Here is a 26,886-nt window from a genome sequence, read left to right on the forward strand (position 1 = left end):
CAGCTTAACTAGATGATAATTTCTCAATGTTTTTCTTCAAGTTCTCAGTAGTTCAATGTTTTTATAATAAAGTAATTTTGCAACTAACATGACCGGTAAAGAGTGTTTTCCACTCAGATGTTGAATCGATTAAAAAAATTTCTAAACACACAGAAAAACCTTTTCAAGCTAGCATTTCTTTCAACACTTTCGGCCATTTTTTATCTGGAAGCAAGTTTGCGGAATCATTCTTTCGGCATAGCGTCAAAGACTTGTTCTATTAGCGACTATACTTAGGGCAAGGTTTGCTGAACTTATCTGAGATTTCTCAAATATACTTACGAAATGATATGGTAATGGTTATCGCATGTTTTGGTAGCCATTTGTCAACGTTGAAATTCAAACCAGCGACGTCCATAATCAGAATGGTGACGTACACAAGCAAATATCAGCCAGCCAGAGACCATGCCGTCCTGTGTCTGAGCAAGCTTGTATCCTGCTTTGTTTAAGATACTACAGTCGTAATGAGTTTGGTCCCTAATTCTAGGGATACGTAAGGTAATCTAGGCTTCACATAAGGTGTGCACACACTGGAAAGGGCCACACGCTTGAAGCAACTATAGTTCATGATGTTTTGAGCTTGACGTTAACCCAGAAGCCCACTGCTCGTTGTGAATAAAAATTTCATTCGAGGTATACTTTTTAGCCAGCTTTAGAAAGGCACCACGTCGTGTATCTACTCAGCCCATTAGAAACCCATTTTTCTGTTTTCTGTGCCGTTCTGACAGGTTCGACACGACTCGAAATAACTGCCTAAATCTATCCCAAGATCGACGATTAGCAAGTCTGAGCTGAACTCAAGCGCAATCTTCTTAAAAGATTGAGACGTAAAGCAACGGGAAGCGTCCTGCACAAAATCCGACAAACCTTTTTTTAAATAGCTACACTGTACACAGCACAGCTTACACATTTAGAATGTCTTTTGGATCTCTATTCCGTTGTCACAATGTACGAATAATGGATGGCCCAAATGTCTAAAAAAACACAGCGTAAAGCCCAAGTAAGACACGCATCAAATTCTAGAACGACACGTTAACGTATCTGTCTGTATATTTAATATATCAGGCCGTTTCTGTCAATTGGTTTATGACCATACATGCGAAATTGACTGAGACTATTTTTTTGATAAAACCTTTCAACAAATGGTTAGACAGTGAATATCATTTGCGATTATAGGAAGTTTCATTATCCTATAATTTCAATATGAACACCATCTAATATTTCACAGCTTATAGCAGTTTCAATTCCATTATCTGATTCTTTAATCTATGATTAACATCTCTTCAGAAGATGATAGCTTTTCCCTGTTATCTATTTCTGTGAACGAATGTTGAAATACGCAGATACGCCAATAATTCAATACATTAGAATTAGTACGTGGAACCTCTTTCCTTTACTCTTTTTTTCATGTTTATGTTTTCTACCGATTTCATCGAAGACCGTTCTAACATAGCTCAGATCTGTTTTCCTAGTAACAGGCCCCTCATTTTCCCTAGTTGTTTGTTCCCATCCAGCCCTCGTAGGTCAGATCGACCGCTTCTTCATCATGTATTATTTTCTTATGTGATATATCATACATAACAATAAACATTTGATCGATAGGAGGGTCAGCTCGGAAATTGGGAGAAAGTAACGAGCATCCCCGGAAGCAGTCTACTCAATAATAGCAGCGGTCATTGCAGTGACCCAAACCAAGAGTTTTAGCAACAGGCCGAGGCCTTTTGCCTGTCCAACATTATTTGCTGCGAACAGCTCTTTCCTACAATCACCTCTGCTGTCGGTGGCATTCAGCCCGGCACTCGTTTGAGTCCCTTCAATCTATTTGGACTTCTTCGTTATCGGTAATTTTTCTGTGGGGTACAAGGTGGGTGAGCGATAAAGGTACTAAAAGGAAAGCACGTCCTTTAGGGATTTTTCCCTCTAATGAATAGAACTGAACAAAATCACCAAGGACATCTAGTTTCGTGGGCGTCGCCAATGTGTCCTCGGTCTATACGGCGAGAAGGATTCAGAAAGGCTACTGAAAGGAAGCTAGGACCTGGGCCGGCTTCCTACACTTCGACAGCAAGTAGACGTATATAGAATAACTCAGAGCAAAAGGGGTAGAGACCCCGGGGGGGCCAGAAATCCAGCTCCGAAAAAAGGAATAACGTACTACGCGTAAAGAAAGGAGGAACCAATGCTTGAATATTTGCTAGTCCGCTTGTCCGATTGATGGCTCGCTTCTGTTTTTGCTGTTAGTGCTCCAATAAGTGCTCAAACGGTTAGTAAGCCGGACCAAGCCATGGTCAGTGTTTCAGGCTACAGCATCGTCTTTATCCAAAAAGTAGCCAGTTTACGTGCGGCGGCTTCCATGTTGCCTTTATCGCTGCTTATTGCTTCGAAATGACGTTCCGAAAAATAGTAGTAACTGTATCTGTACCGAATACAAAAAAAAAGTATCAAGTGCGGTCTTTTGGTTCCTGCAGGGCGCAAACAGATCCTCCTCTCCGCGGAAAAATGTAAGAACTTTCGACTAAAGACGCATGTTGCCTTTATCGTTAAACCCTGTAATTGGAGCAACGGCGGATTTTTATTCCTATTGTCTTCTCGCGCTCAGAATCAAGAAAGGGAATAGCAACAATGGTGGTGGTGGGGGAGCGCACGTATACTCTATGTTCGTTTAGCCGTCTGTCCTTTAGCTTTTGGGAGCTGAAAGGCTGAAAGACGCGTGGGTGTCCGTAGAAGCGCCTGCTTATTCCTTAGCAGACGTGCAACGATCAGAGTAACGAAGAACCGCACCACAGTGATGCTGATCACGCCAACTAGAATAGACTAAGTCTACCATGGATCAGCTAATAAATCGCCCCAAAAAAGCTGGTCACCCACGACCGGTTTTTTGGGCGAAAACAGCTATAATAGCCGCTTGTAATAGCGAATCGTTCGGTGGCAGGTTTCGTCGGACCGCAATGAGATTGCAAGGATGCACAAGAAAGCTACCGAACATTACTACCAAGCTTGAGGACCTCAGCGACGACAAGACAATGAGGTGATGCTGGAGCCGCTTTTGTCGTCAACAAAACGCGAGCAGAGCAATGTAGAGATGCAACATGGTCATTGTCTAAAGCCGTCGATAGCCAGAGCGAACAGATCGACAAAATGTATAGCAAGCGAAATAAGTAAATAACGCTTTACTTTTATGATGACCTTTATGCTTCGAGTGTCATGTCCGATATCGCCGTTAGGCACTCCATCCAGCACGAAACGAAGTGTGTCTATGTCTGGCTTCAAGCTTAGAGCACAGCGTGTTCCTATGATTAGCAAGCAAATACGCTACCCAGTAAACTATCACGGGGACTGCCTCGAATGACCTAAACGGGGCATATAGAAAGCCACCGAAAGGCAGAACTGTGAAATAAAGGAAAGACCAAAACTAATTTGTATCAATACATAACTTTTACGATCAATCAACTTATAATAATTGCTTACGTTCGAACGATTTTAGCGCCGCATCCTATTATCTTGTATTTTATAAGTATACAATTTGTAATTAGCTGGAACAGTGTGCGTATATATATATATATATATAATTGTGACGTTACAACATTCAAAATTATTATCTGTAATTCACAAAAGATCTCAAGAATTGTATAGGTATTCGAAATGGTGGCAAATCTATCATGTGCGAGCCCGTTAACAGTGAATATTTAAAGGTCACTAACTGATCTTTGGCAGCCGTACGAAGGTAAAGATTACTTAAACCGTGTGAACATTCGAAGATTTTGATTTAGCTGAAAGTCTTCATTAAAATACCGCATGTAAATGAAACGTTTACGTGCGGTAGCAGCGATCAACGATCCGATACAGGTATAACCGTAGGCTATTTTTAAGTTGATCTAGACGTTAGTTAAGTTCCCTTCTCGAAGTCACGCTCCACAGGCGAGAGATAATGATGAAGCCAGCAGCAAACTGCCCTTAGAAAGGTATAGCCGCACAAAGTCAGGCGTAAGTAGACGACGGCTGGGAAACAACTAAGCAGATCCTTATGTCCTCTTTATGGCGCAAAATTTAGTAAAATTTTAGTTAATGAAATTGGCGATGAAGAATCGAATCTCATCAAATGTACGTACTACTGTGTACAATAAATAAAGTCTATATAACACACATTTTACATCTTAAAACGATCAAATGTACGCTAATCCACCTCTATGCGGATAGCCACGACGACAACATCCGTCTCACTATAGAGCCTTATGAAACAAATACGTATAAAAGGCCATTCAAAACAATTCGAAATGATCAGCACATCTGATTTTACCTTTCAGGCGCCGTGAGTGCTCGCCGAACATGTAACCTTTTGGCCAGCTGCAGTACGCTTTCGTGCATCAAGCGCATCTGACGCAAGAGTACTACTCGATCAGCGGCCAGCCTCATCGGTCCAGGAATCATCGTTCTTGCAATCCGTTTGGGGATGGACTTGCTACTGGTTTCGAATCGCTAACGAAATCACTGCGACACGTGTTCGTTTCCATCAGGCTTCTGTCTGGCAACAATTTGGACTTCCGCACGTTAAAATGCGTTTAAATACAGCCCGCCAAGCCATGAGCTCGAACACTGCTCAACATTATCAATCCATTTACTATCGAACCAGAAACGCGCCACAGTCACCAACCCCATTTATTTTTTTGGAGGACGGCGGGGCGGGGCGGGGGGAGACGGCCACGAAACAAGTCCTTCTTAATCCGCTTGGTTTATCGCTAGTTATAGTCAGTTCTGAGTAAGTTATTGAGCGACGCATAGTGAATTGTATCCGTCCGAAAACTCTATCAGGTCATCACAGCCACTAGTTGAATTGATACATACAGAAATCATCATTGGTTTTGCCGTGTTGTTGTTGGTATCATCGTCACGAATCCGACACACGAAGTTCTCTTACTCACACGTGCTAGGCAAAAAGGCTCCGCTCGTTAGCTGCCCTACACAGAGAATATTATAGGAAACTAGAGATTATGTGCTTACTGCTGCACATCAACCACAACCGATTGGAAAGCTCGACAATATGACAAAGCACAGTACTCTCGACAAATCCATTTGTACGCAGGCACTGAAATAGTCTATGTTTGTGTCCGATAGTAAAACTGCAAATGATATGACAGTCATTCGTAGATGATGACCTCTTCACGCAAAATCGGTGACAGCAGCAGCGGTACTAAAACGGTATAAAAAATAACCACGAACGTTCGCTGCAAGTTAACGTAATAGGCGCGTATAATAGCTTGCATTGCTGCATGGCTGATAGTTGCAACGTTTTTGTCCGTTTTATTCCGAATCATGGACATTGTACCACAGATGCTCCCGTCTATTTATTCACTAATTTTTCTTGACCTGATTCCAAGGTCACTCCAACACCGCTCGCGACTTTCGCACCTTTGCAAGCACGTGTCCTTACGAAAAACATATTCTCACACGCGAGTACACTTGTGTCAACAAAATAGGACGACAGGATTTCTAAGCGAACTTTTTGCCTAGCTATTTACACAAGACGAGCTCTGTCCTTCGTTCTTGTCAAATGGAATCGACGATTTCACAAATCTCTTCTCGTGCGAACGTGCCCCGTGCGCGCTGGCTGCTTTTTGCCCATACACGGGTCAACTACTACATGCACGTCCATACGGCATCAGTTAACAGTCGAAGGCGGCTGACACCGCATGCATTTGTTGGTTATTCTTTAGACGGGAAATTGTCTCAATTGCTCTAGAACCAGTCGTGTTTGGCTGGGCAATGTTCGAGCTCCGCTCATCTAGTCGTGTTTAACCAAGCGTACATGTAGCTTTTGAGCGTACAGACGGTACAGCTATACTCCCGTAGACAGGGTCACTCTAGTTGGTTACAAAAGAACGCCATGTATGTATAGCAAGGATACAACAGAGTTGCTAGGTTAGTCTTCGCTGATGACTACGTTCGGTATCGCTTCCGTTACTTTCCCTGTTGTCAGCTATTATTGTTAGTACTCTATCTGTTTGGCCAATAGCGTCAGTTCTCGACCCTATACAAGACACCGTTGCCTCTTTCGCTTGGGGCATTACCCATAGGACCACCAACATCAGACTGCATTAGCCCAGCTAATGGCGATAGGAAAAAATGCGCACAGGGATGGTAGCAGCCGCCGAAACAGCAGATTGTCACAGTCAGTGAAGCTTCCTATTTGTAGCATCGGACCTATGAGACGATTACTCTGACACGGGTCGTAGCGGCACCCCTAGTGGTGGCCTCGTAATTAATATTCGTCGTAATAGTTCTTGTCCTGGGTGGAAGCAGAATCCTGTTTTCGGTGCCGGGCCGCCGTGTAATAACCCAGTTGTGTAACCATTGATGTATCTGCTTAGCTAGTGGCCTAACTTAGCGTTTTCATGAAGATTCTACTAAAAAGAACGTTGCGTCCCATTGTTACGGTTGTTTCCCGAGTAGTAGTTTAAAGGTAAACAAGTAAAATGTTAATTTCAAGCGTCCTGTTAACACATTGAGATAATAACACTGTTATGCTCGCGGTGCCGAGCGTCAAATAAAAAGTAGACGAAGTTGCGACCTTTGCTATGTTTCCTTTGTCGCACTATTATACCCACTGATATCTATGCAGACATACAGAGTTAAATAAAGTGCCAATGGCCAAGCTGCAAGGTGGCCAATGCAACGCAACCTGCAATCAAGCCATAATATCACTTTTGAACAGGATTTACTAAGTCACTAGCGTCGGTGTTTCGGATGCCTGAAGACTAGCCTGCTTAGACTAGGTTTGCAGATAATAATTTATAATAGTAATTAGTATGGATAATAAGCGACTCTCCACCCCAACGATGGACGCATATACAAGGAAGATGCGGTTGCAACAGCCGAAAAGTCTACTTCTCCAAGAATGATACGATGATCTTCGGCTATTTCGTCGCTTGCCTATTACTCTGGTTGACGTATAACTACCGAGTCGTCATCAATATACGACCGGACCCTCTTACAGTAAACTGCGACGTTGATGATGACGGCTAGAGAGTACGCAACGCAACCATGAGCTGTAAAGAAGCAGAGCAGGCAAAAGATAGAACTCGTAAAAAAAGAAAGGTGCCTCTATGTCGAAGACTTTGTGGAGTGCGGGCACTGCATAAGGGAATACACCACGATAAAATGAACAGATAAGGGAGCGTCAAGCAGACAGATTGTGGCGGTCGTTTTTATAACGGCGGCGTTCTTTTTACTCTTCAAAGAACTCACTTGATTTGGCACCAGGTGACATACAGTCAGTTGCAATACAGGTCCTTCTACTTAAGCAAACTGTGCACAAACGTTCACATATGACTTTGGCGTTTAACAACGTATCGGGTCCCTAAAGTAGTTTTTCTTAGCCTGCCGCTAGCAGACCCCTCCATCGTCAACATCTGAGTGGCCTAGCTCATTGTAATAGCTCTTTGTCATTACTGGTATGCGCAGTTGTTTGAAAAGATAACCGCGATTTTGCTGAAATTGCTCACGGGAGCTCGTTGGATAGACACTGAGGTAACCGCTAACAAGAAGAAAATTATTGTCATGACATTTCAGGGCAATTTACTGGAGTTGGACGTTATCACGCGACAATGGCTACGCAACACATAGAAAGTGTTGGCTACGACTAAACAATAGTTTCTTTTGGACGCGCAAAAACGTTCTGGGTTCTATTCCGGTGGTCAATATTCGACTTATTGACAACGTACTGCAAATGACTACCGTTCACTACTACGTACGATCCAGTATAATTCCACTGTAGATTTCGACACCTGTTTTCCGCTGACCTGCTTTTTTGTCAGATCGTAACCGCCGCACCGATAACAATAGCACAATAGTAACAACTTTGACTCACTCATTTAGCATCGAATCAGCGATACAGTCAGCTGGCGCAAAAACCTGTACGGCATCAGGGCACACAATAGCCAAGAATGTGTTCTAAAATGCAATATTCGCATGGAAACAGCATACTGCTGGGGCAATGTAAACACTCAGACGCTACAAACCACTAGATCTCCTGCGTGGACCTGGACAACAAGAAAAGATGTAGCAGTACTCTCACATTAGGACAAGACTACGCTCCCGCCCAGGAGTATGGCTTTACTTAGATTCGGTTAAAAAAAACACAGACATTCTGCACTGCTTGAAAAATACGTAAGCTGAAGGTCTCCTCGAGACCCTGATCTGTTCTATGCGCCCGACTGATGACTAGTTATCAGCTAGCAACTAACAGCGGCGACAAATTTTTACTGCTACCTGAACGTACCTGTTGACATTGTTAAAAAATATCTGCACAGAAGTGGGCACTCTGGGGGAGCAAATGTTGGTATGTTTCCTACGAGGCGAAGCTGTCGTCTATGTAAACGCTTACCAGATCGCACGTTCGACGGAAACCCACTTCGGTTTCTCATGCTATCCTTTCATTACTGTCATTTTGCGTTTTAGGTTAGAAGGCCGGTGGAGCCAGCCTCATTTCACAAGCACCGCCGGTGGCCTAAAATAATAGAGACCTTACTCGAGCTCACTGTTTCCCTTCGATATGCAACCGAAAGTAAGCGGGATTGTTATTATGAAAACACGTTTTCCTAGCTAGCCAGCGCGCAAAGCAGCTAATAGGAACCTAAACCTCCCGTTTGATGCCAGCTGAAACAGCTGCGGTTGTGACGGGAACCGGGTTTTCGATCGAAACGCGGACAAGCACCTTCGGCAGCTAATGGATACTGTTTGAACGAGTACTATTAGAAAGCACTTTCTGCTTCATGAACGAATCAGTAAGGAAGGCAAACAACAATCTGATGACCCCGTCTAGAACTCTGAACGAGCGGAAAAGCCTTCACCGTGGGACTGTAGGGCGTCCTTGCCATACTGACTGGCTATCCGAACAGCCAGCCAAAAGATTGCATCTAAGAGGAGTCGAACGTAGCGCGGCGGCGCGAACAGGCTAAACCCTGTATCAGCAGCCCTTAGTCCTCCAGCCGGCTCTGGGCACCACCATCTCGGTTGAGACAAGTAACAAACCAGGTAGAAGTCACGTCGCCTCCTGTGCCTTCCTTGCATCTCACATCACCCTCAAATAGGAGGCGCAAGTGCCTTGATTCAGTTATGGTAGCTGCGCCACGCCATGAGGCAACAGAACACAGCGATTCTAGGCGAGGAAAATTGGGGCAGAAGCTTTAAGGAAGCTGCTTGGAAAGGGAGGCTGAAGGCATAGGGGCGAAACACCAATCAATGGGCGATCAATGGGCTACGATGCCGCCGTTGACTGGCACGAACCGGGAGTCGGCCACAGGATAACTACCGATCACTAACAAAGTAAGCAACTAGAAGCAGTAAGATCGAACCGTCAAAAACAAAGAAGTGATGTCTGCTTGTTACACCGTGGTTCCAACATGGGTTTTGCGCGACCCGGTCCGCTTCGTAGCCATTTCGAAAACTCCTAAAGAGACTTGCTTGGTTACGAAAGAAGAGCGGTCTGCCTAGTGAAGACCTGGGTGTCGCAGGCAGCGGAGACCACTTGGCCTAATCTAATTTTTACACTAACCCGCTAGCAGAGATATACTGCTAGCTAAATAGTGGAGCAATAGCAAATCGTAGCAAAGCGCCAAGCACGGTTTTGTAGTTTTTGCCAAATCCTTGCTTTCACACAGGATTTCCAATTCTCGATTCCTTTCAAGTTTTCCATCAGATGGAACACAGTGCTCCCACGCTGGGTTTAGCTTCTTTTCCTCTGTGCCGCTCCTACCGTTCGGCCATGATGAATAACTTCGTTTTGTTACGATAGTTTGTTGCTTTGTATTTAGGCCAGCTTGCAAACTACTGGACGACAGACCCATACGAAACTGGTTCTAAAGCAAATAGTATAAACCGCTGTTGGACACATTCCAAATTCCACTGCTTAAAGAGTCCTTCGCCACATCTTGGAGCTCCCGCTGTCACATCTCGCTTTAATTAGCTGACAAGAGCGAAACTTTGACCGAGAACGTTACTTTCTGAACGGGACTGTGTCTTTATGTCCATATGGTCACTGGGTTGTTCATATGCATGTTGCTGTATGAAAATCCATGTTTTTGCCCCAGAATCGCTTACCGGTGCCTGTGCACTGCCTTTGGCTGTTTTTTTTCTTCTCTGCGTTATCCCACGCCAGCAAAACGGATTGCAGCCGGATGATAGGCCGCTCAGTGCAGTAAATGCCAACGGCCTGCAGGGTTAAGGATTGCTGATTGCCTTCTGTCTGCTCATTTGGTCACCATGTTCCGGCTTACCCTGCAAAGTCTTAATTCAATAGAGCACACCTGTCGAAGGAATGTGTTAAATCCAGTTCTATTTATACCTCAGCAGTAACAACGGTAGGAGGCGCGTCGTCGTAAGCGATCTGTACGAAACGTCCTAAGGGCAGTCTGTCCTGCTCCCGGAAGAATTGTCGGCCGTTGGTAGGGCCCCGGAAGCTAGCTTTCGTTGGGTCCCTTTAACCGCGTTTAAGCTTTCGAACCGTTGTCCCATCTTCCCTTTGCTTGTCTTCCCGTGTAGTTCTGTGAGTCTCTCCGTATAATGTCTCTGAGCACTTGTCTGTACATGCGTCATAGGAGAGCAGTGGATGGTTGAGAAAGCTGAGGATGAACTGAAAAAACGAGACGAAGGAGGCCGCAACCACTTGCACCGCAAACTGAAAGCACCTGGGAGGACCCGATGCAGGGGGAGTTGCAAGGTTCGCACCCCATTCTGGTTCCTCTTCAAACATAAATAATGCCCTAACTCATCTCTATTGCATGCTATGTATGCCCTGGCCGTGATTTACCAAGCCAGCCATCGGTCGGCTTTCCGAAAAAGGCGGTTACCGCTGCTGTACTCACCAGCGCATTCAGGCAACCGCTCTGTTCTCGCTAGAAGGCTTCGGAGAACGCCCTCCGCGAACTATCGCTGGGGTGCCTCGGTAGATAGAAATCTGGTTGGCAGCTCCCCTTCATATGTCCTTTCAGACATCCAAGGAAAGCGTAACTCTTGCGTTGTAAGATCCTTTTAGGCGTAGCGAAGCCAAGGTTTGCTTTGACCAACGGCAGGTATCTGTTTTCTTCCTTGGCTGCAGGGAAATCAAAGACAGAAAGTGAACAGTTTTGGATCGCTTTGAGCTATAGCGTATATTCGTTGATAAAAAAAGTGCAGGGAACGTATAATCTTTTCGGGGACGTCGAAATTTTCGACGTCGCCCCATAAAGAGTAGCCTTACTATCGCAGGCCAAAAGGAAGGCTTAAAAGTTTGTTGAATATTACGTCGGCCATCGGCTGTCCGACATTGGAAAGACAGTAATTTAGTAATTTCTCTTAGCCGATCCTCATATCCTTGTTGGATTCGAAAAGAACAAAGTAGCCATATACATGTTGAAACCGCGCCCGTCAACAGCCACACAAATTGGACGAATAAATGAATCATTGTTTACCTAAACAAACGGAATACTTTATGAACGTATTATCAGTTCTATTACACTGAACATTTCGCTTTGTATGTCACCTGTTGCATTCAGAATGCTTAAAGTAACTAACTAAATAATGGTTTATGTAAAAGGGATGAATTATGATCTTTCGCGTTCAAAGTGAGACACATTCTCTTGCCTGCAATAAAACCAAAATAGCATCATGTTAGACAGTCACTGGGTTAAAATTTTAACGAGAATTACCCATATCCTTCCCCTATTACAGTCGTACAATATTCGATACGTTGGCTACAAGGATTAATTTTGCGGAAGACTTTCTATTGGGAGTCTTCGTAGCAGTACAGCACTTGAAATTAGTATAACTTATCGTCTAATTTTCATAGTACATTCGATTGATTCTTTACTTACTTATTACCCTGTTTTCATCCAGAGCCCATCCAACGTTACATTCTACACAATGTATTTTCGATGTCTCTCGCATCGGGTTAAAGTCTGCCTTTTACTGATTCCTAACGAGGATCGATCGTCTGAACTCAACCGATGCTAAACAGCCGTGCGTGCCCATTATTCACGAGATAAAAAGCCTCAGCCTTAACATGTATAGCGGATCATTTTTTTGCTTATCTTTAAAATAGCGGTTAGCAGTAAAGGTAGCATTAACTTTTCCCGGCATAATTAACGTGAATCAAAGCAACTTAGAGCTTTCTCCGCTGGTCCCCAATGATACCGTCACATGTTAACGCTAGTTAATTTATAAATTAAACGAAGTGAAGCAAAATTACAATTGTACCCCCCAGCACGATCTTTTTGTAGGACCAGCTCGGGTGCTTGCGTTTAGTGCGTCGTACGATTTAATGATTTCATAGTCATCGCTAGCATGGCCTTATCCGTCAGGCCACCTTGGTCAAGGACGGTCTAACCTAAATGCGGCTGGGTACATCTTTAGACAGCAATCTGAACAGGCAAGGGGCATGTGTCTATGACCATTGTAGAGGTCAAGGCCGATGGCAGGTTACGAGACTCACGTACCTGTAGTAGAGTTCAGTTAGCTGCAGAACGTCTTCTGTCGGTCTGTCTGAGACAGACAGCAAAAGGGACGGATTCGATCTGTCGGGCGCATGACGGCGTTCGTATCGACTCTATGTTCGGCAAAAATACAGCGGGGTGCCCCAAAATATTTATTTTAGCTACCTCAGTTATCTGATAGGGGCCGGCGCAACCATCTCGGCATATTTGCACTTTGTTGGGTCGAGCGCTACTAATATCTCGTATATAGCGACATTTAACAGTATATTGACCAAATATACATAAGAATATATCAAGAAGTAGGTCTCGTACTCAGTATGAGGGTACTAGGAATATAGTGTAACCGGCCCGTGATAGAAAGGTCTACGTGAGTGTGTAGGGTTCAGATATAAAATTACAGTCATGCATATATCAATGTACACTCCGATCCGACATCGTCTTTTTCTTTATCTGTCAATAAATTAATATCATAATGGGCTGGGGAACTATCTTTCCAGGGTGCCCGTACCTAGCCAGAACTAGTTAATTCTGCAGGACAGTGTATTACAACGAAATGATTGTCCTGTGTACGAAAAAGCAACTACTTTGATGGGGTTCGCGATTGAAAAACTAGGAACGCTCAGGGGAAATTGCATTTGTATTCGCATATTATCATATGGCATTTAATGACCTCGTGGTTACGAACTACTTCCAATGTGTGCGACATTCAACTACTGTTATCTATGAAAATCAGGCCTCGCCTGCCCGCGTATTTATTTCTTGTACCTGACTCTCACCAAACTCACAATACGTTACCCAACGTTGCTCAAACACTTTCTTTTGTCTAAGCTAAAGCTAGTTTAGACCAGCAAACATTGCGCCTTTCTGGGTCTGAGTTGGTTGCAGGAGCTTTGTACCTTAGTTTTCATCAAGCCATTTTACTTATCACTACTTCTCATTACGATCCTTGTGTTGCTCATAAATACTTTATTTTTTTTTAATTAATAAGTATAATAAGCATAAACACTGTATGTTTTTATAAATGCTAAAAAAATATATATGTGTGTGTGTGTGTGTGGTAGCCACTAACAGTGAGTCTACTGCATTACTCGAGTTAGTCCGTTATTTTTTGGTACTGTCATATTGTCCTGTTTTAGCAATACAATAACGTTGTTTGGGCAATTCTGTTTTACTGTTGAGCTGGCCTGGTTCTTGTATTGCATTCTGGTCACCTTGTATTGTGTGGTCCAGACGCTATGCCGGTAACCCGCGCCCTTTGTTACAATTAAGTCGTCGCGATGTTCCCGTTTACCGTTTATTTCCTTGCAGTTATTCCGTCACTTAGAGGTAGAATTGAGCTTAGCTTTCAAACTCTCGTGTAAATGTTAGGCCGCTTGAAAAACTGAATAAGTAAATAACATAAAAATATCAATGATAATAAAAAATAGAATTAAGCTCAAAAGGTTTAGGTAAATAAATCGAATTTTATCTTACACAGACAGTACCTAAAGCAGATTTTTTTTTTGCTCTTTCGATATTCAGTAATGCGCTTATTGTGCAGAACACGCTCGACATTTAGATATTTACTCAATTGTTAATCGTTGCTACGATTATAATAAACTTTATAGCGGAATCTGTTTTCAAGCAGCGGTCTCACTTAGGCATATATACATATCCATATTTTGCTAACAGTTAAACAATGACTGCTATCCGCGTGCCACAAACCCTAATTCATACTTCCTGTAAGAGAATTTCGGTATTACCACTACTCATGTCATCGACTCGTGTCGGTGTGGATATAGAAACGAGAACGCCTTTCGGCAGTCGGAAGTCGTCCACCGTATGGCCGGCGGTAGGCCTCTTTGTCTTCTTCTAACCGCTTTTTCTGCCAAGCTCCCTAAAATGCTCTATCGATTGCAGCTGTTACAATACGGAACGGCGCTGAATGTGGTGACCAATGTGGATGACAATGAGAAACGTAGCGTAAGCCTTAAAACCGGACCCCCACTTGTCGGTCAACCAACCTTTCATATCTCCAGAAAATGTTCTTAGCTTTTGAGCCCTATTACCTACTGTCTCTGCGAGACAAATAGTTCATCATCGCCTCAATTAACTGACGACGATTAGCACAAATTAAACTTCGACGCTGCGCCATATTGGCTCTACAGCCTCTTTCCTTCGTAGTAATTTAGGTTAGCGTTCGCAATGAGCAACTGATTCCTCGCGAGACAGCGATTGATATTGTCCATCTCGTTCTCGTCGTTGATAGCGCTGAATCAACCACCGGCTTCGGCCTTCGACGCTTGTCGACGCGCCCCTAGGGAGGAACTTGGTCGCCTTAAATGAACTCGACGGTGGCGTAACAGGAGATACTCTACTTTATTTTCTCGCCCCGCTTACCTTTCGCCGTTTCTCTATTTCCATACTTGTGTACATCGGTTGCCGTTTCCCGCCTGCCCGTAGTACTAGCACATGGCACCTGCGATAGGCAATCGCAGGTGGAATCTGTCAAACCTTGCGTATGTAAATCGTAAACGAATTGTGAAGCGTATAGTGAGGGCATGGGGTGAATTCGCTCGTATTAAGAGCCATGGGGGTAATCTTGGTGAGGGCACGGAAGTTACGTTGAAAAAAGGCTTCTGAATACGACGCGGGGGAGCACTCCGATATGATAAACCGTTTACGTCCAATGAAATATTACATGGATACTAGTCACGTTACGAGAACGCCGCTACCTGTCGATTGCCCAGTTTAACACATCTCTGTAAATTTAACACGGAGCCCGAGCTGAACGAATCATATTGCAGCGAGAAGACGTACCACTCAACGTTCTCGTAATTCTAAGCCTATAACAAAGCTGCGTCACTTCCGTAGATTCTTCTTGCAGAAGTTCATATATTCTAGAAATTCTGAGATTCTTAACGTTTCAATTATGGAAAAAGTAGGGCTTGAACCTGAGCGCATAACGGATGTCAGTACGAACGCTCAGACCTCTAACCATCTACATGTCATACGGACTGCTCACCATAAGCACACTATAGTTTGTAAGTTTTGTAAACAAACAGATGGAGCAATTAATAAATCTAATAAATAAATAAATTCTATTGAATAGGAAAACGTTGGCAGTTGACAGGCCGTTGACACATGCCGAAGTCGAGTTCACGACTTACTATAAATATAATACAAATTGCGACTTTTCAATTGCGAGTTACCTATGATTATTTAGATGAAAATGATATTGTAACAACATCCATGAATTTCGATCATTACATCAACAAGTTTAAAAGAAATCAAAAGCTAGATCGGTCATCATTGTCGCTTGACCCCCTCTTCCCCCCGCCAATAGAGATAGATATGCCTGTAGACTATTCGGGCAAACAAAGGAAGCGTGTATAATAGAGTAATGTATAAACTAAACCTTTCAGTTGAGTGAACATTTGACAAGCGTATATATTATATACTGAGTTCATAGTAGTGCTTCGCTTGAGGATACACACTTGTTGCCCGCTGATGTGTTTAAACAATGGAGTAATAGTAACTGATTACATGAAAATCCAGGAAAAGTAAGGCAGGGCAAAGGAACAAATGCAATAACTATATGACCATCACACTAAGTACGCAGTGCATGAATACTGCATATGTGTTTAAAGATATGCCGTTAAAAATCCAGTACACCGAAAAAACAGCCATTCGGGCCTTTAAATATAGTTAATTCAACCTTTCGATTCCTGGTCAGTCCATCACTGTTTGTAACCACCAACAAAATACTCCGAAAACAGGTAAACTTGTCACTTCCTAACGTCTAAAGGTGGCTTTATGAGAGGTGAGAGAATGATCTTAGTGGACTACGGGCATATCTTTGAGCTCATTGCAGGCCAGTTCGTGTTGGCGAATTGTCTTAATGGCATATGTGTACTATGTCGTGTTTGTTGGAAAAAAAAAGCACCAGCAAGTGTGGGGAAAATCCTTGTCGTTCTGCCTTTGATTCGGTGTAAATAGAAAAGAAACACGGCTTTATGTCATAGAATAGCACCACACTACCGAAACATGTGTCACGCGGTGTCAGGGTTCGATGCCTTGAAACGCAACTGCCAGCCGCCTAGGCCCCCATACCAGGTTCTATTTTTACCATGCTTTACTTAGAAATGTTCATGAACAAATACAGGAAGACTGCTTCGGAGTGGAAAACACAGACACAACGCGAAGGTGCCGATAGTATCGTTCTTACACGGAACTATATGTAAACATGTGATCTATTGAAGACCTGAATGAATCTGCAGGCTATATGTATGACCCCGCAGTTCGTGTTAAGCCGATGCACCGTAAACATTGAAAACGAAGTTAACTCATACTGTGCACAGATCCATATGGCTGACTATATATAGATCCTAGGACGCAAATAGGCGGGTGAAAGTTATCGGTATACATATATAATTTATGCTGGTGACCACTGTGATCCTGGATAAAAAGGACAGACACACGTAGCAGTAAATGTGCTAGACTATTGCAATTATTGAATTCATTCAAAGTCGGCCCCCATCTTTGGATTTCAACAAAAGTACAATTCAGATTGGTCAAATGGTTAGATCAATTTTTTGTAATAAGAAACATGTTTAGAAGATCTAATAAGAGGTGTTGTTGAAGAAGGGACGATGAGACGACGAGGATATCTTTACGTAAGTTTGTGCATAGAAATGAATCTAGAAATCATGTATTCGTAGGGCACATCGTATAGGTAGGTGGTCATGCATAACTAGCGGAACTATCACTTATCCAGAGCTTTGTCGCAGGGGCCAGTAACGCCAGCAGTATCTATATACAGACACGTACGATATCAATATGTAAGTATTGATATTTTTATTTTGGAGCCATCCATTTTTTGTCACAACGCTTATTTGAGCCTAACACGAACGATGCTGACGTTATTTTCGTCGTTACTTGTGGATCTCTGCTCGAGATTACAGCAGATAATTTAGTAAAGTAGTTTCGGTATTAGGGAACTGTTTAGACGAAGGCAAATATATTCTTCTGCCATGGAAATTTGCCATAGGCGACGTGTCTGAATGAAAAGAAAAAGTCACCTTGAGGAAGGCCCGCTGTGAAATGTAACAGGCCTCGTCGTTTGAGACGCGCTGAGGCACAGCGTGTTCATCGACTGGATCATCATGCGAGAAAACCATTTGCACCATGACGCAACTGCCACGACAGTGACTGCGGTGGGATCGGCCGGTTCAGGCCCTACTGGGCGGTGACAGTTACAGGATAGTTGTTTTTGAGTAAATTAAACAACTAATGCAGTTAATAATATCCGGACCGGTTGTTGGTATTTGGAGTGAGCATCTTTTGAGAACGGGTCTCTCAAGTGAAATGTATGGCGATGTCCGTATTATTGATCACACGGGCTTGTTTACAGCGACAAGGAGTGGCAGTGAACGGAACGAGGGCGTGTGATATGTTTTTGTAACTTGAACGTTAAACTTTGTGTGGATACGTTGACGCGAGCCTGCTATACTACAGACTGCAATAACGCCTTACAAATCGAACGGCTGTCGAAAATTGAAGAAAAATAAAAACGTGGTTAAAAAAAAGTCGAGTCGATACGGAAAATCGATGCTACTTATAAACTGTACTATTTTCTCCTTTTTTGTAGATATGGTCCATTATTTCTATTTTGTATTGCATGATTCACGCGAAGACCTGGCTTAGTCTTCGCAAACTATCTTCGTTCGGTCTTCTAGAACTTTAGAGGAACGAGAAGCTAACAGGGTTGGTACTTATCGTTGGCTGGAGAGAAACAAGTAAGAGCTCTTCGTGCGCATAGTACATTGCGTACGAAATATCCTCAATGAAGAGCAATAATAGATTACTTTTGTAAAATGCAGCTTTTACTTTTGCCGTGCATCCGTGGTCAATGCGAAACAGCTTGTTCGCTTACTTACTGTCTAGCCGCACTGCATTTTCAAAAGGACAATCCAGGACGCTTCTCTCAACTTTCGTCCATAGGCTATCTGATGCAAAATGAACCATGTTTTTCGTTAACAGTTGAGTACACTTGCGAAAAGGAGGCCAACTTGAGAAAAGAACTCAGTTCTGCAATGAAGTACAACTTAAACAACTTCGGCACAATGTCAAATAGCCAGAGTAACTTTATGGTATGGGCGAAAGTTTTCTTCCACATGGACCGTATCTATAGAAATTTCATATGAGAATTGTACTAGTGTATACACTAAGAAACATCGTCGTCAACATCTTTATTGCAATAGAGGCACCAGAGACAGTAACTTCTTAGACGAAAAAGTACCTTTTTGTGATTACTTATTAAAAGAGATCTTATCTGATCATAAATTAGTACATTACAGATAGGAGTAGAATTTTTTTACCAGTGACCAGAAAGTTGACTTCTAAAATCTTGAATTTTGACAATATTGTATTGCAGACTTCATCGGGATAGCTGGTAAGTGCAGACCGGTTGGCCACCAAACACAATAGCAATGATTCATCCTTTCCTCAAAACCGACCTACCTGAGACCGAACACGAATGACTTAATAGCTTCACGCCAGACTAAAGTCCGCTCGATCGCTGACATTTTTAATCGGTACTAAATGTTATCCTTATAATTAATGGCGACAATGTTACCCAATATATCCGGGGGCACATTGAACTAGAATCAAGTTGAGGTCAGATGATTGTCACAGGTCACATAAACGGGGTCTATTAGCTGGTAGATTGGCGCACTATTCAACAGTAAGATGACCAAGTTGATCAACAGGTACGCTTAGCGATGCACGCACGCCGTACAGAGTCCATATATAATATTGCGTCGTAGACTGTCGTGTAAAGGCTGACATCAATTTCTTTTAAACTGATCGAATTTTGTCTAGGGAACAAACAGAAGTTCTTGTTCGTTCGTCCTGCCAACTTCAATAAGGCCATACACGTTTTGACGTACATCTCGGGCCTTTTTTATATCCGTTACCATATATGTTTGACTTTCTGCCAACGCAGACATAACACCGTGTGATTTTCTGCCGAGATTCCGACTTTCTACAATTGCCAATCAAATAATATATTATATAACAGACAACGAAAAATTCTAACTCAACAACAACAGCGCCTATCACTGCCGCACAAATAAGGCACAACAAAAATAACACTAGTTCACGCGCATAACAGCTCTTCTGCTTCTGCCGGCTCCTTCAGCTTCTCGCGGCTTTTTACAATTTGATTCTGAATTTTATTATTCGACACAATTATGACCGATGTATCAGTATATCGTTGTGCTTCGGGCTAGTGTAACATCTGCACTAACCCTGCACTTTAGCCCTTAAAAACAGCGGAAGCAGTCGCGGTGACTAAAAGAACAATTTTTTCTCCGCTCTTTTTGTTACCAAAAACGATGTTCGATACCGCTATGGCCATCCCATAGCCTTAAGGAAGGTTCACACTTCACACCCAGCGACAGTTCTGGCCATCGCATTAATAATAGTGGACAACGTGTGCGTCCGAGTTCTTGTACTTGTGGCCAGAACAAAAATTTCCCTTTGTATTATTAGATATTTTCTCAAGCGGGCTAACAAGAAAAAACAAGAGATATAAAAAACACAAAACGAATTATCCTATATGACAAAAATAATCCGTCGCGTCGTTTCCAGCATCCGTTACTACCGCCGATTATCAGCTGGACTTTCCTTCAATCGAGCACACACGCTCACTGCAATCACTGTTCGATGTCACGCGCCAGCCACGACGCGGCAACGGCGTTAACAGTACACGTACAGCGTGCAACGAATCGCTCCATGCATGCGGATCCTTCGTTTACTTTCCACTAATTGCCTGTGCCCATAACGGCAACGATGATTGATTCCCTATCGAATAGTTTACCAATAAACTATTTACTTTAGCAACAGCTCTCTCAGCCGAGAAGATCGTCCGTTAGCGTTGGCGTTGGCGTTGGCGTTAGACCAAATACGAATGAAGGCGCGACATCGATCCACAAGCAGCGGCAACCTCCCTGCAATGAGTACGCGACGGTAATCGATTTGCGCCTCTGTCCTAAACTCTACAACAGGACAAAACGATAAGTAAAAGACTGTTGCTAATAGTAAATAACGGCCATTTTTTTCATGTTTACGCACCCTTCAACGTTAACAGTTCTGCTTTCCGGGTTGAAACGTGCTAGGCAAGCTGCTTTATAGTAGGCTTTTAGAACGGTGGCCAGCTGCTAAGCAGATTAACTCCTGGTTTGGATTTTTACTCTGAAAGTGATCGTCGAAGCAAATAGGTAAGATCAATAGCGACAGCAGAAGTAGCATTAGTAACAGCTTGACGTTTTCCTTCGCTCGAACGGCATCACGAAATGTCGTCTCTATCACTGTTACATATCTCGCTGCAGTCTCAAGAGCGCCGGCCACTCCTCGTTTGTTGACTACGTTCCGATTGTCCGCTTGTTCAGCTGCGTGATTTCACCGATTTTCGGTGTTATTCCGTCGGCCGCTCGATGGCGCACGCGACAAGCGCGAATCACCTTTGTCTGATCTGTTGTGGGGACGCCTGTTGCTGGCGCAAATGACGCTAGTCCCACCCTATGATCTTGCCAGTGGCAATGATGCTTTTATTATTACTTTCGTCTCTCACCAGCATCGGTACGAAACAGCGGTAGAGAGAACGCTACGGTAACTCCTGCTGTGGCGGCGGCGGCGGCGGCGGCGGCGACGGCGGCCGCCAATGCCACGACAAATACGGATGATGCCTTTTGCCGGTCGCAGAGTAGACGTCACTGCTAGAGAAGGAGGATGCTCACAGCGGCGTCAAAAGGCCGTTGAGGGCAAGGAGACTACGGGAAACGTACATTGTGATGAGGAGAAGCAAACGAAAAGACGCGTTAGCTATTGAGATAAGCGCTGCCGCTGAAACGGGATTGCTGTGAATGTCCATTCGCGTCGCTGGTCACGCTTCAAGTTCGGACCAATGAGCGACAAGTGGCTGTGTTTGTATACGGTAGTTAATTATTGAATTCGCAAGTGGAGTTGAACAATCAGCTGACCCCCAGATGTAATATACAGAACGTATACATGCCTGTCCGATCGCCCCAGTTGTCTGTCAGCCCGTTCGCTCTCAGTAGGCAAACCGCTACTGGGTGGTTGAAATTTGATGGGAGTATCAATGGAGACGTTATATTTCACGATAGAACTATTCTGTTTTTTTTTCAGGACGGCAGATGTCGCCATTGTGTTCTCCCCTTTTTGTCAGTATGTCGTGTTCATAGGGGATTGTCTCGTACCGCCCGCTTCGAAAATCGCCACAGCCCCACCAGCCGAAGTTCTCGCCGACAACCCACTAGGAAAAGGTCACGATGAGACAAACGGAAAAAGATACTGGCCGTCGAGATTAGTATCGTCGTTGTGTCTACTGACGTCGGAAAGAACACAGTAAACTGAAAGCGCTATAGTCGGCTGCTTTCGACATATATATATGTCAAAATTTTGACTTCTCCGTCTAGAATATATGCGACATTATCTTATGGATATTTGCAGGCCGGCATCGGTAAATAGACGGATTGTGCGCTGAACAACCATTGATGACTTCCGCTTCCGGCCGACGATATGACCTACGACACCTCTTCGTTACGGCATTCTAAAGCGGCAGCCTCTATCCTGGAAGGCGATCTCGACTATCATTCCTGTTCATTAGAATCTGGACCATACGAAAGAAAAATCGTCTAGACAGTCGCAAGGATGGTATCCGTAAATTGCCCATAATCGTGGACTCATCCAGGAGATGCTTTCATTCTTGTGACTATTTTTTCTTTTTTAAATAAATATAGGGGTATGCATTTACGCAACATCAGGCTTAATTGAACTTGACCTGCACACACTTGAGCAAATAGGTATTCACTGTTTGCCATTTTTACGCAGTACTTCGAATGAATGTCGACTTTTGCAGAATCTCGGAATTAGGAAATCACACACGGTGAAATCATTAGATGCTCTAAAATGTTGACCGTAATATATTGCAAAGATGCTTTAGTTACGCTCGAGAGCACTAAGAGATATAGATGACTTCGGTTAGCATGGAAACCACCAGAGAAACTTGTCATCGCTTGGCTGTCTCAACTTAATCAGTGGACTTTTAGAAGGTTTCCATATTCTCTGGATGTAGTAACCCGCAAAAATATTCAGTTTTTTTATATATATATATAAATCTATTTCATCTTATCTCTGCTGGAAAAATCTGACTTTCTGTAGACCATACATAGATATACATGAAATAACTGCATCCATTCAGTATCAGCGTAGCTTAATATAAGGGTAGTTCACATGATTTTTTATTATCAACATATCAGCTTAGAAGGAAGCTATTTTCGAAATCTACGTGGATTTTGTTGGCTGGAAACTAATTTTTTCCCTTATTTATTTAACAATGACGCATAACACACTATATCACTGAAGTAATCAAATTAACGAAGTTCGATTAGTTAAGGTAATTCACTTACCTTAATAACCTCGATATGCAACATAACTTTCCCACCCGGTACCAATTTTACCGTGTCGACAGCTGATCTAGTTTCGTGCCAACAATAACGAAGGCCCGCCGGTGTCCTTTGTTGCTTGACTGACGGGTTGACACCACGCTCTCGACAAGGACAAGGTGGCGTCGCTGGCTTCCGCTAGTCAGACGCAGTTGTCGATAATGGCACTATTAACTAAAACATAATACGTTTCATATATAGCTGATAATATCCCAAAACGTACAACATATGGAAAAGAGGTCACTATATTTGCTTTTGTTGTTATCGGCCTAGCAAATGATTTTCAACACCTACAACAATATCACCTAGCTGTTTATTGATAATTATTGTTGCTATTAAGCTTAGAGCGAAAAAGAATTATTCGTATCATGTTATATAATTATAATACGCAATTACGGAAAATTGTCGAATTGGGCCGCAAGTAATTCGTTACCGAAATGCACGTACGTATTCCTACGATAGTATCTGCTTGTGGTGTGTGCGTGAGTCCTGCCCGATACGCGTACACACCGAGATCCTGGTTGTTAAAACAGTCAAAGGGAAGGTGTTCGACTCCAGTTCCCTAAGTTCGATCCCTTACAAGTCTTAATAGGACACTCAAACCTTTGCCTCGTTGTTCCGGACGTTGGAAAGCAATTTATATGCAATGTCTCACTGTATGTCCTACTGCTATGTCTGCAACAGGATCCGAGACGTATTTTCGTGCGAAGTAAATCGGGTGATTGGTTCCGGTTTGAGGCAGAAGTGGGAAAAAGAATATCGCCCTGAATGGTTAGCCTAGGACAGTCAGGGTAGTTCAAGCATAGCAGGTCGTTTTCTGTACCCCGCTTATTATCACCACAGGTCTTCTGTGAACTGTACGCTCAGCAACAGTGTGGTAGCATCGCGGCTTGAGAAACTTATGCGTCGCCGGAGCTTGCACGGGCATCGCCTGCTAGTTCACGCTTCGGCAGGCTACTTTTGAGTAAAATAAGTTCCACAACGGCTTCAGTTTCAGCTACGGCCTCGACCTTTCCTCGGTCTTTTCCATGTTTTCGTGCTGCCCCTTTATCCCATCATACAAATTGAGCCTCTAAGCGTTAATGGTTTTTTCGGTACACTTATGGTAGGCATATGACGATGGCAGCTACTCCAGACGGGAATCAGGGGATAGCTGCTGATTTGCGGACGACGTAACATAATATCATGGTCCCAACGAATTCAATTAAGTGTGAAAACGAACTCCAGCTATTCTGGAATTGAGCAGGATTCCGCGTGCGTATGTACAGCTATATGTCCATACTATGCCTTAAATTTTGCCTTAGAGTCGAAGAAAGGACCCGGAAAAGATGACGATCAAATAAGCCATTTGAGCTCTTATATCGGTAGATGCACATAATGCGTGTTATAACAGAACTTCATACGTGCCGATAAAAAAAAACTCGTTGTTAGCCGGTAAAAAGGTGGAGAAGGACAGTTACGGTCACCTATGCTTCCAGCTGGTAATCTATCCAAAAGAATAGCTGATACTTGAAACACAGGCAACGGGCCAGCTAGTCGATTTTGGTTGGTTTGAATGCTTAGCTTAGATGGTAACGTACTTGGGTTCTTATTTTAGGAATATATGGTGGTCTAGGTTCGTATTCGCACATAGGCACATTTTCTTTAGTGCAGGGAGTCAGCCGTCCGATGGAATGCCTAATGGCGGTACCGGATGTAAAATTCGAGAGCATTTAGAAGGCGTGCGCGTATCAAGTGTTTCACATCAGATTTCAAAGCGTAAAGTCATTTATGCAGAGCAAAACCATAACATCAAACGAAGACTCTCATTTCTTGCCACATCGGCAGTGATTTCACAGTGACTTTTCAGAACATCCCACCGAAGTATAAGAGAAAAAATTGCCAAAATATTAAACACATGCGTGCCCTTAAATAAAAGAAGCTCTGTGCCGTTAAGCACAACATGGAATAGTTTCCTCTAAGCTAATCACAGCCATGTATTTGTTGTCACATCAATCACTGCAGACGGTTCTAGGCAACCATAGAAGCTCCCATTTTGGGTTCCAATAAGATGCGTCTTAACATTGATTGCCTTCCCCTAAATAACATGCTGTAATCGACTTTCTAACATGCGACTTAGCAGCCCCCCAGTGACAACCACGTAGCAACTATGGGGTAACCTGTCGTTTACTTGGATTATCCCAACCTCCTCCTTCTAATAATGGATCCTAAAAAGTAACGAAGCAAGCCAATCTAGTTGGAGCCCTCAGGAGCCTCCAGTCGCCACCTTTACCATCGTATATTGAAAACACTTCCACAAGCGCCAAAGACTCGCACATTTCCGAGCAATCCCAGTCGCAGTAAGCCGCAAGTCTACGGTAAGCTTGTCTATTGGGAATCCGTTAAACGCAGTAGTTGGTAGCTGCATTTCTTGCTCATGACCGTACGATTTGTTGCCCGTGCTTATATTTGAGTTTGCTTTAGGGGGACGGGCGGGCCAGTGATAACACGCAGCTTCGACGGAAGCTGCCGAGAACTCCGGCGCAGAACACTGCCCTCCCACTTGTTCCCGCCCTGTTTTGGAAGACTAGAGTGCGCTCCGTTCCCGCATTCAAAAGTTGCTGTGCCGCTTGCATTGATTTCCTTTCGCATACTAGGAGCTTGATCCTTCAAATGAACCCAGACAGGCCTAGCTTGTCGTTCGATGAACGCTGTGAGGAGCAATCAGTCTTGAAATGAACAAACACAAAGCTGTACTTTTTAGATAAGACCTAGCAGGTGGTAAAGCGTTCCGTTTTAAGAGACACAGATAAAAATATAACGTTAATGGTGAATCTGTGCCAATAAAAGCGAGCAGTCTCTTGACAAACATGTCATATATGAACATATTTAACTTAACGTACTTATCTGCAAGATTTCTCGAGAACTGACCGAACTGAGATACGGACATACTTGTGCAAAGTGTGTACATAATTTAGCTGAAAAAACAGAATTCATAGCGTACGTAAGATGCTCAGCAAACAGAAATTGAACAGATAGATACAACATAGTAAAACAAAGGCCTATTAGGAAGGTAAAAAACAAAGTTCATCATGTAAGAGTAACTGACGGCTCCGCCAGTTTCAAGCGCGAAAACATCAGCATCAGAGGAACGAGCTGCGTAGTTTGCTTGGACTGCGTTCTGAGATACGAGACACAATGACGTATCTATGTCTTTAATAATTCAACCGTAATGCAAAGAACAACGACGACAGCAGCTCTAAATCATATAGGAGTTCCCCGATTCATGTTTGAGAGTACCTTGTGATATCGAGAATTATACTTACACAAATTGCCCTTTCAGGGAACGCACAGATAATCTTCCGGCTTTTCCCACCCGGGGCTCATTTGAGCGATTGTGTGCGTACATAGGTACAGCAGTTTTGTAGTCATAAAATGAGAGTATTAATGTAAGTTATAAAAAAAAAAACACAATCAATGCACCGATATTATTGTGAGTCTTCTTCGTTTCGTCGATTGTTTGTTAACATGTTTACTACTTGGACCATTAGGAGTAGAGGGGTGTTATTATTATTTGTAAATGTTTCGTCAATGCCATATGATATAAGTAAATAGCAAACATAGGCAACACCATCAATTTTGCTTGATACCTTGATAAGATTTGGATACCTCAAATATCTGTGTTGATCTATCGTGCTATTGCTAGGTGTAACAGAAAATGCTTATTAGGTCTAAGGTCAAACGGTAGTCCCCTAAGGGCGACCAACACTTTTCAGCAGTTTGGTTGTCACTGTCACGCATAACGGTATTATGGTATAAAAATCGTTGAAAAATACGTGCTATCATGCGCCGTGTTTGGTGTATTAAGTGGCAACGGAAAGATGCATCAATAGTTC

The 26,886-nt window shown here is 43.3% G+C and overlaps 1 protein-coding gene and 1 long non-coding RNA gene across 17 annotated transcripts in view; one reads left to right on the top strand and one right to left on the bottom strand.

Moving 5' to 3' along the window:
* Window positions 1-26,886, bottom strand: part of Pkc53E (Protein C kinase 53E) — a 247,332-nt gene that overhangs the window by 120,501 nt on the left and 99,945 nt on the right. The window contains exons 1-2 of one of the 16 annotated variants that reach the window (XM_022801462.2): window positions 20,619-20,634; window positions 20,380-20,494 (exon numbers count right to left, since the gene is read on the bottom strand). The exons of 10 other annotated variants lie outside the window; for them this stretch is intronic. Coding sequence is in view for 2 of the 6 variants with exons in the window: in XM_022801459.2 (XP_022657194.1) it covers window positions 4,337-4,467 (131 nt within the window). In the remaining 4 variants the exon portion in view is untranslated. Of the gene's footprint in view, window positions 1-4,336; window positions 10,094-10,134; window positions 10,356-10,898; window positions 11,126-19,004; window positions 19,146-20,379; window positions 20,495-20,618; window positions 20,635-22,975; window positions 23,186-26,886 lie in introns of those variants that run through there. 5 more of the 16 variants (XM_086985904.1, XM_022801461.2, XM_022801468.2 and 2 more) reach the window with 5 other exon arrangements.
* On the top strand, window positions 21,341-22,324 carry LOC147755893 (uncharacterized). Its single transcript, XR_015325540.1, has 2 exons — window positions 21,341-21,480; window positions 21,693-22,324. It is a non-coding gene; the product is annotated as an uncharacterized LOC147755893 (long non-coding RNA).

Source organism: Varroa destructor, unplaced genomic scaffold (assembly GCF_002443255.2).
Source record: "Varroa destructor unplaced genomic scaffold, Vdes_3.0 BEIS01000004.1, whole genome shotgun sequence".
Taxonomy (NCBI): domain Eukaryota; kingdom Metazoa; phylum Arthropoda; class Arachnida; order Mesostigmata; family Varroidae; genus Varroa; species Varroa destructor.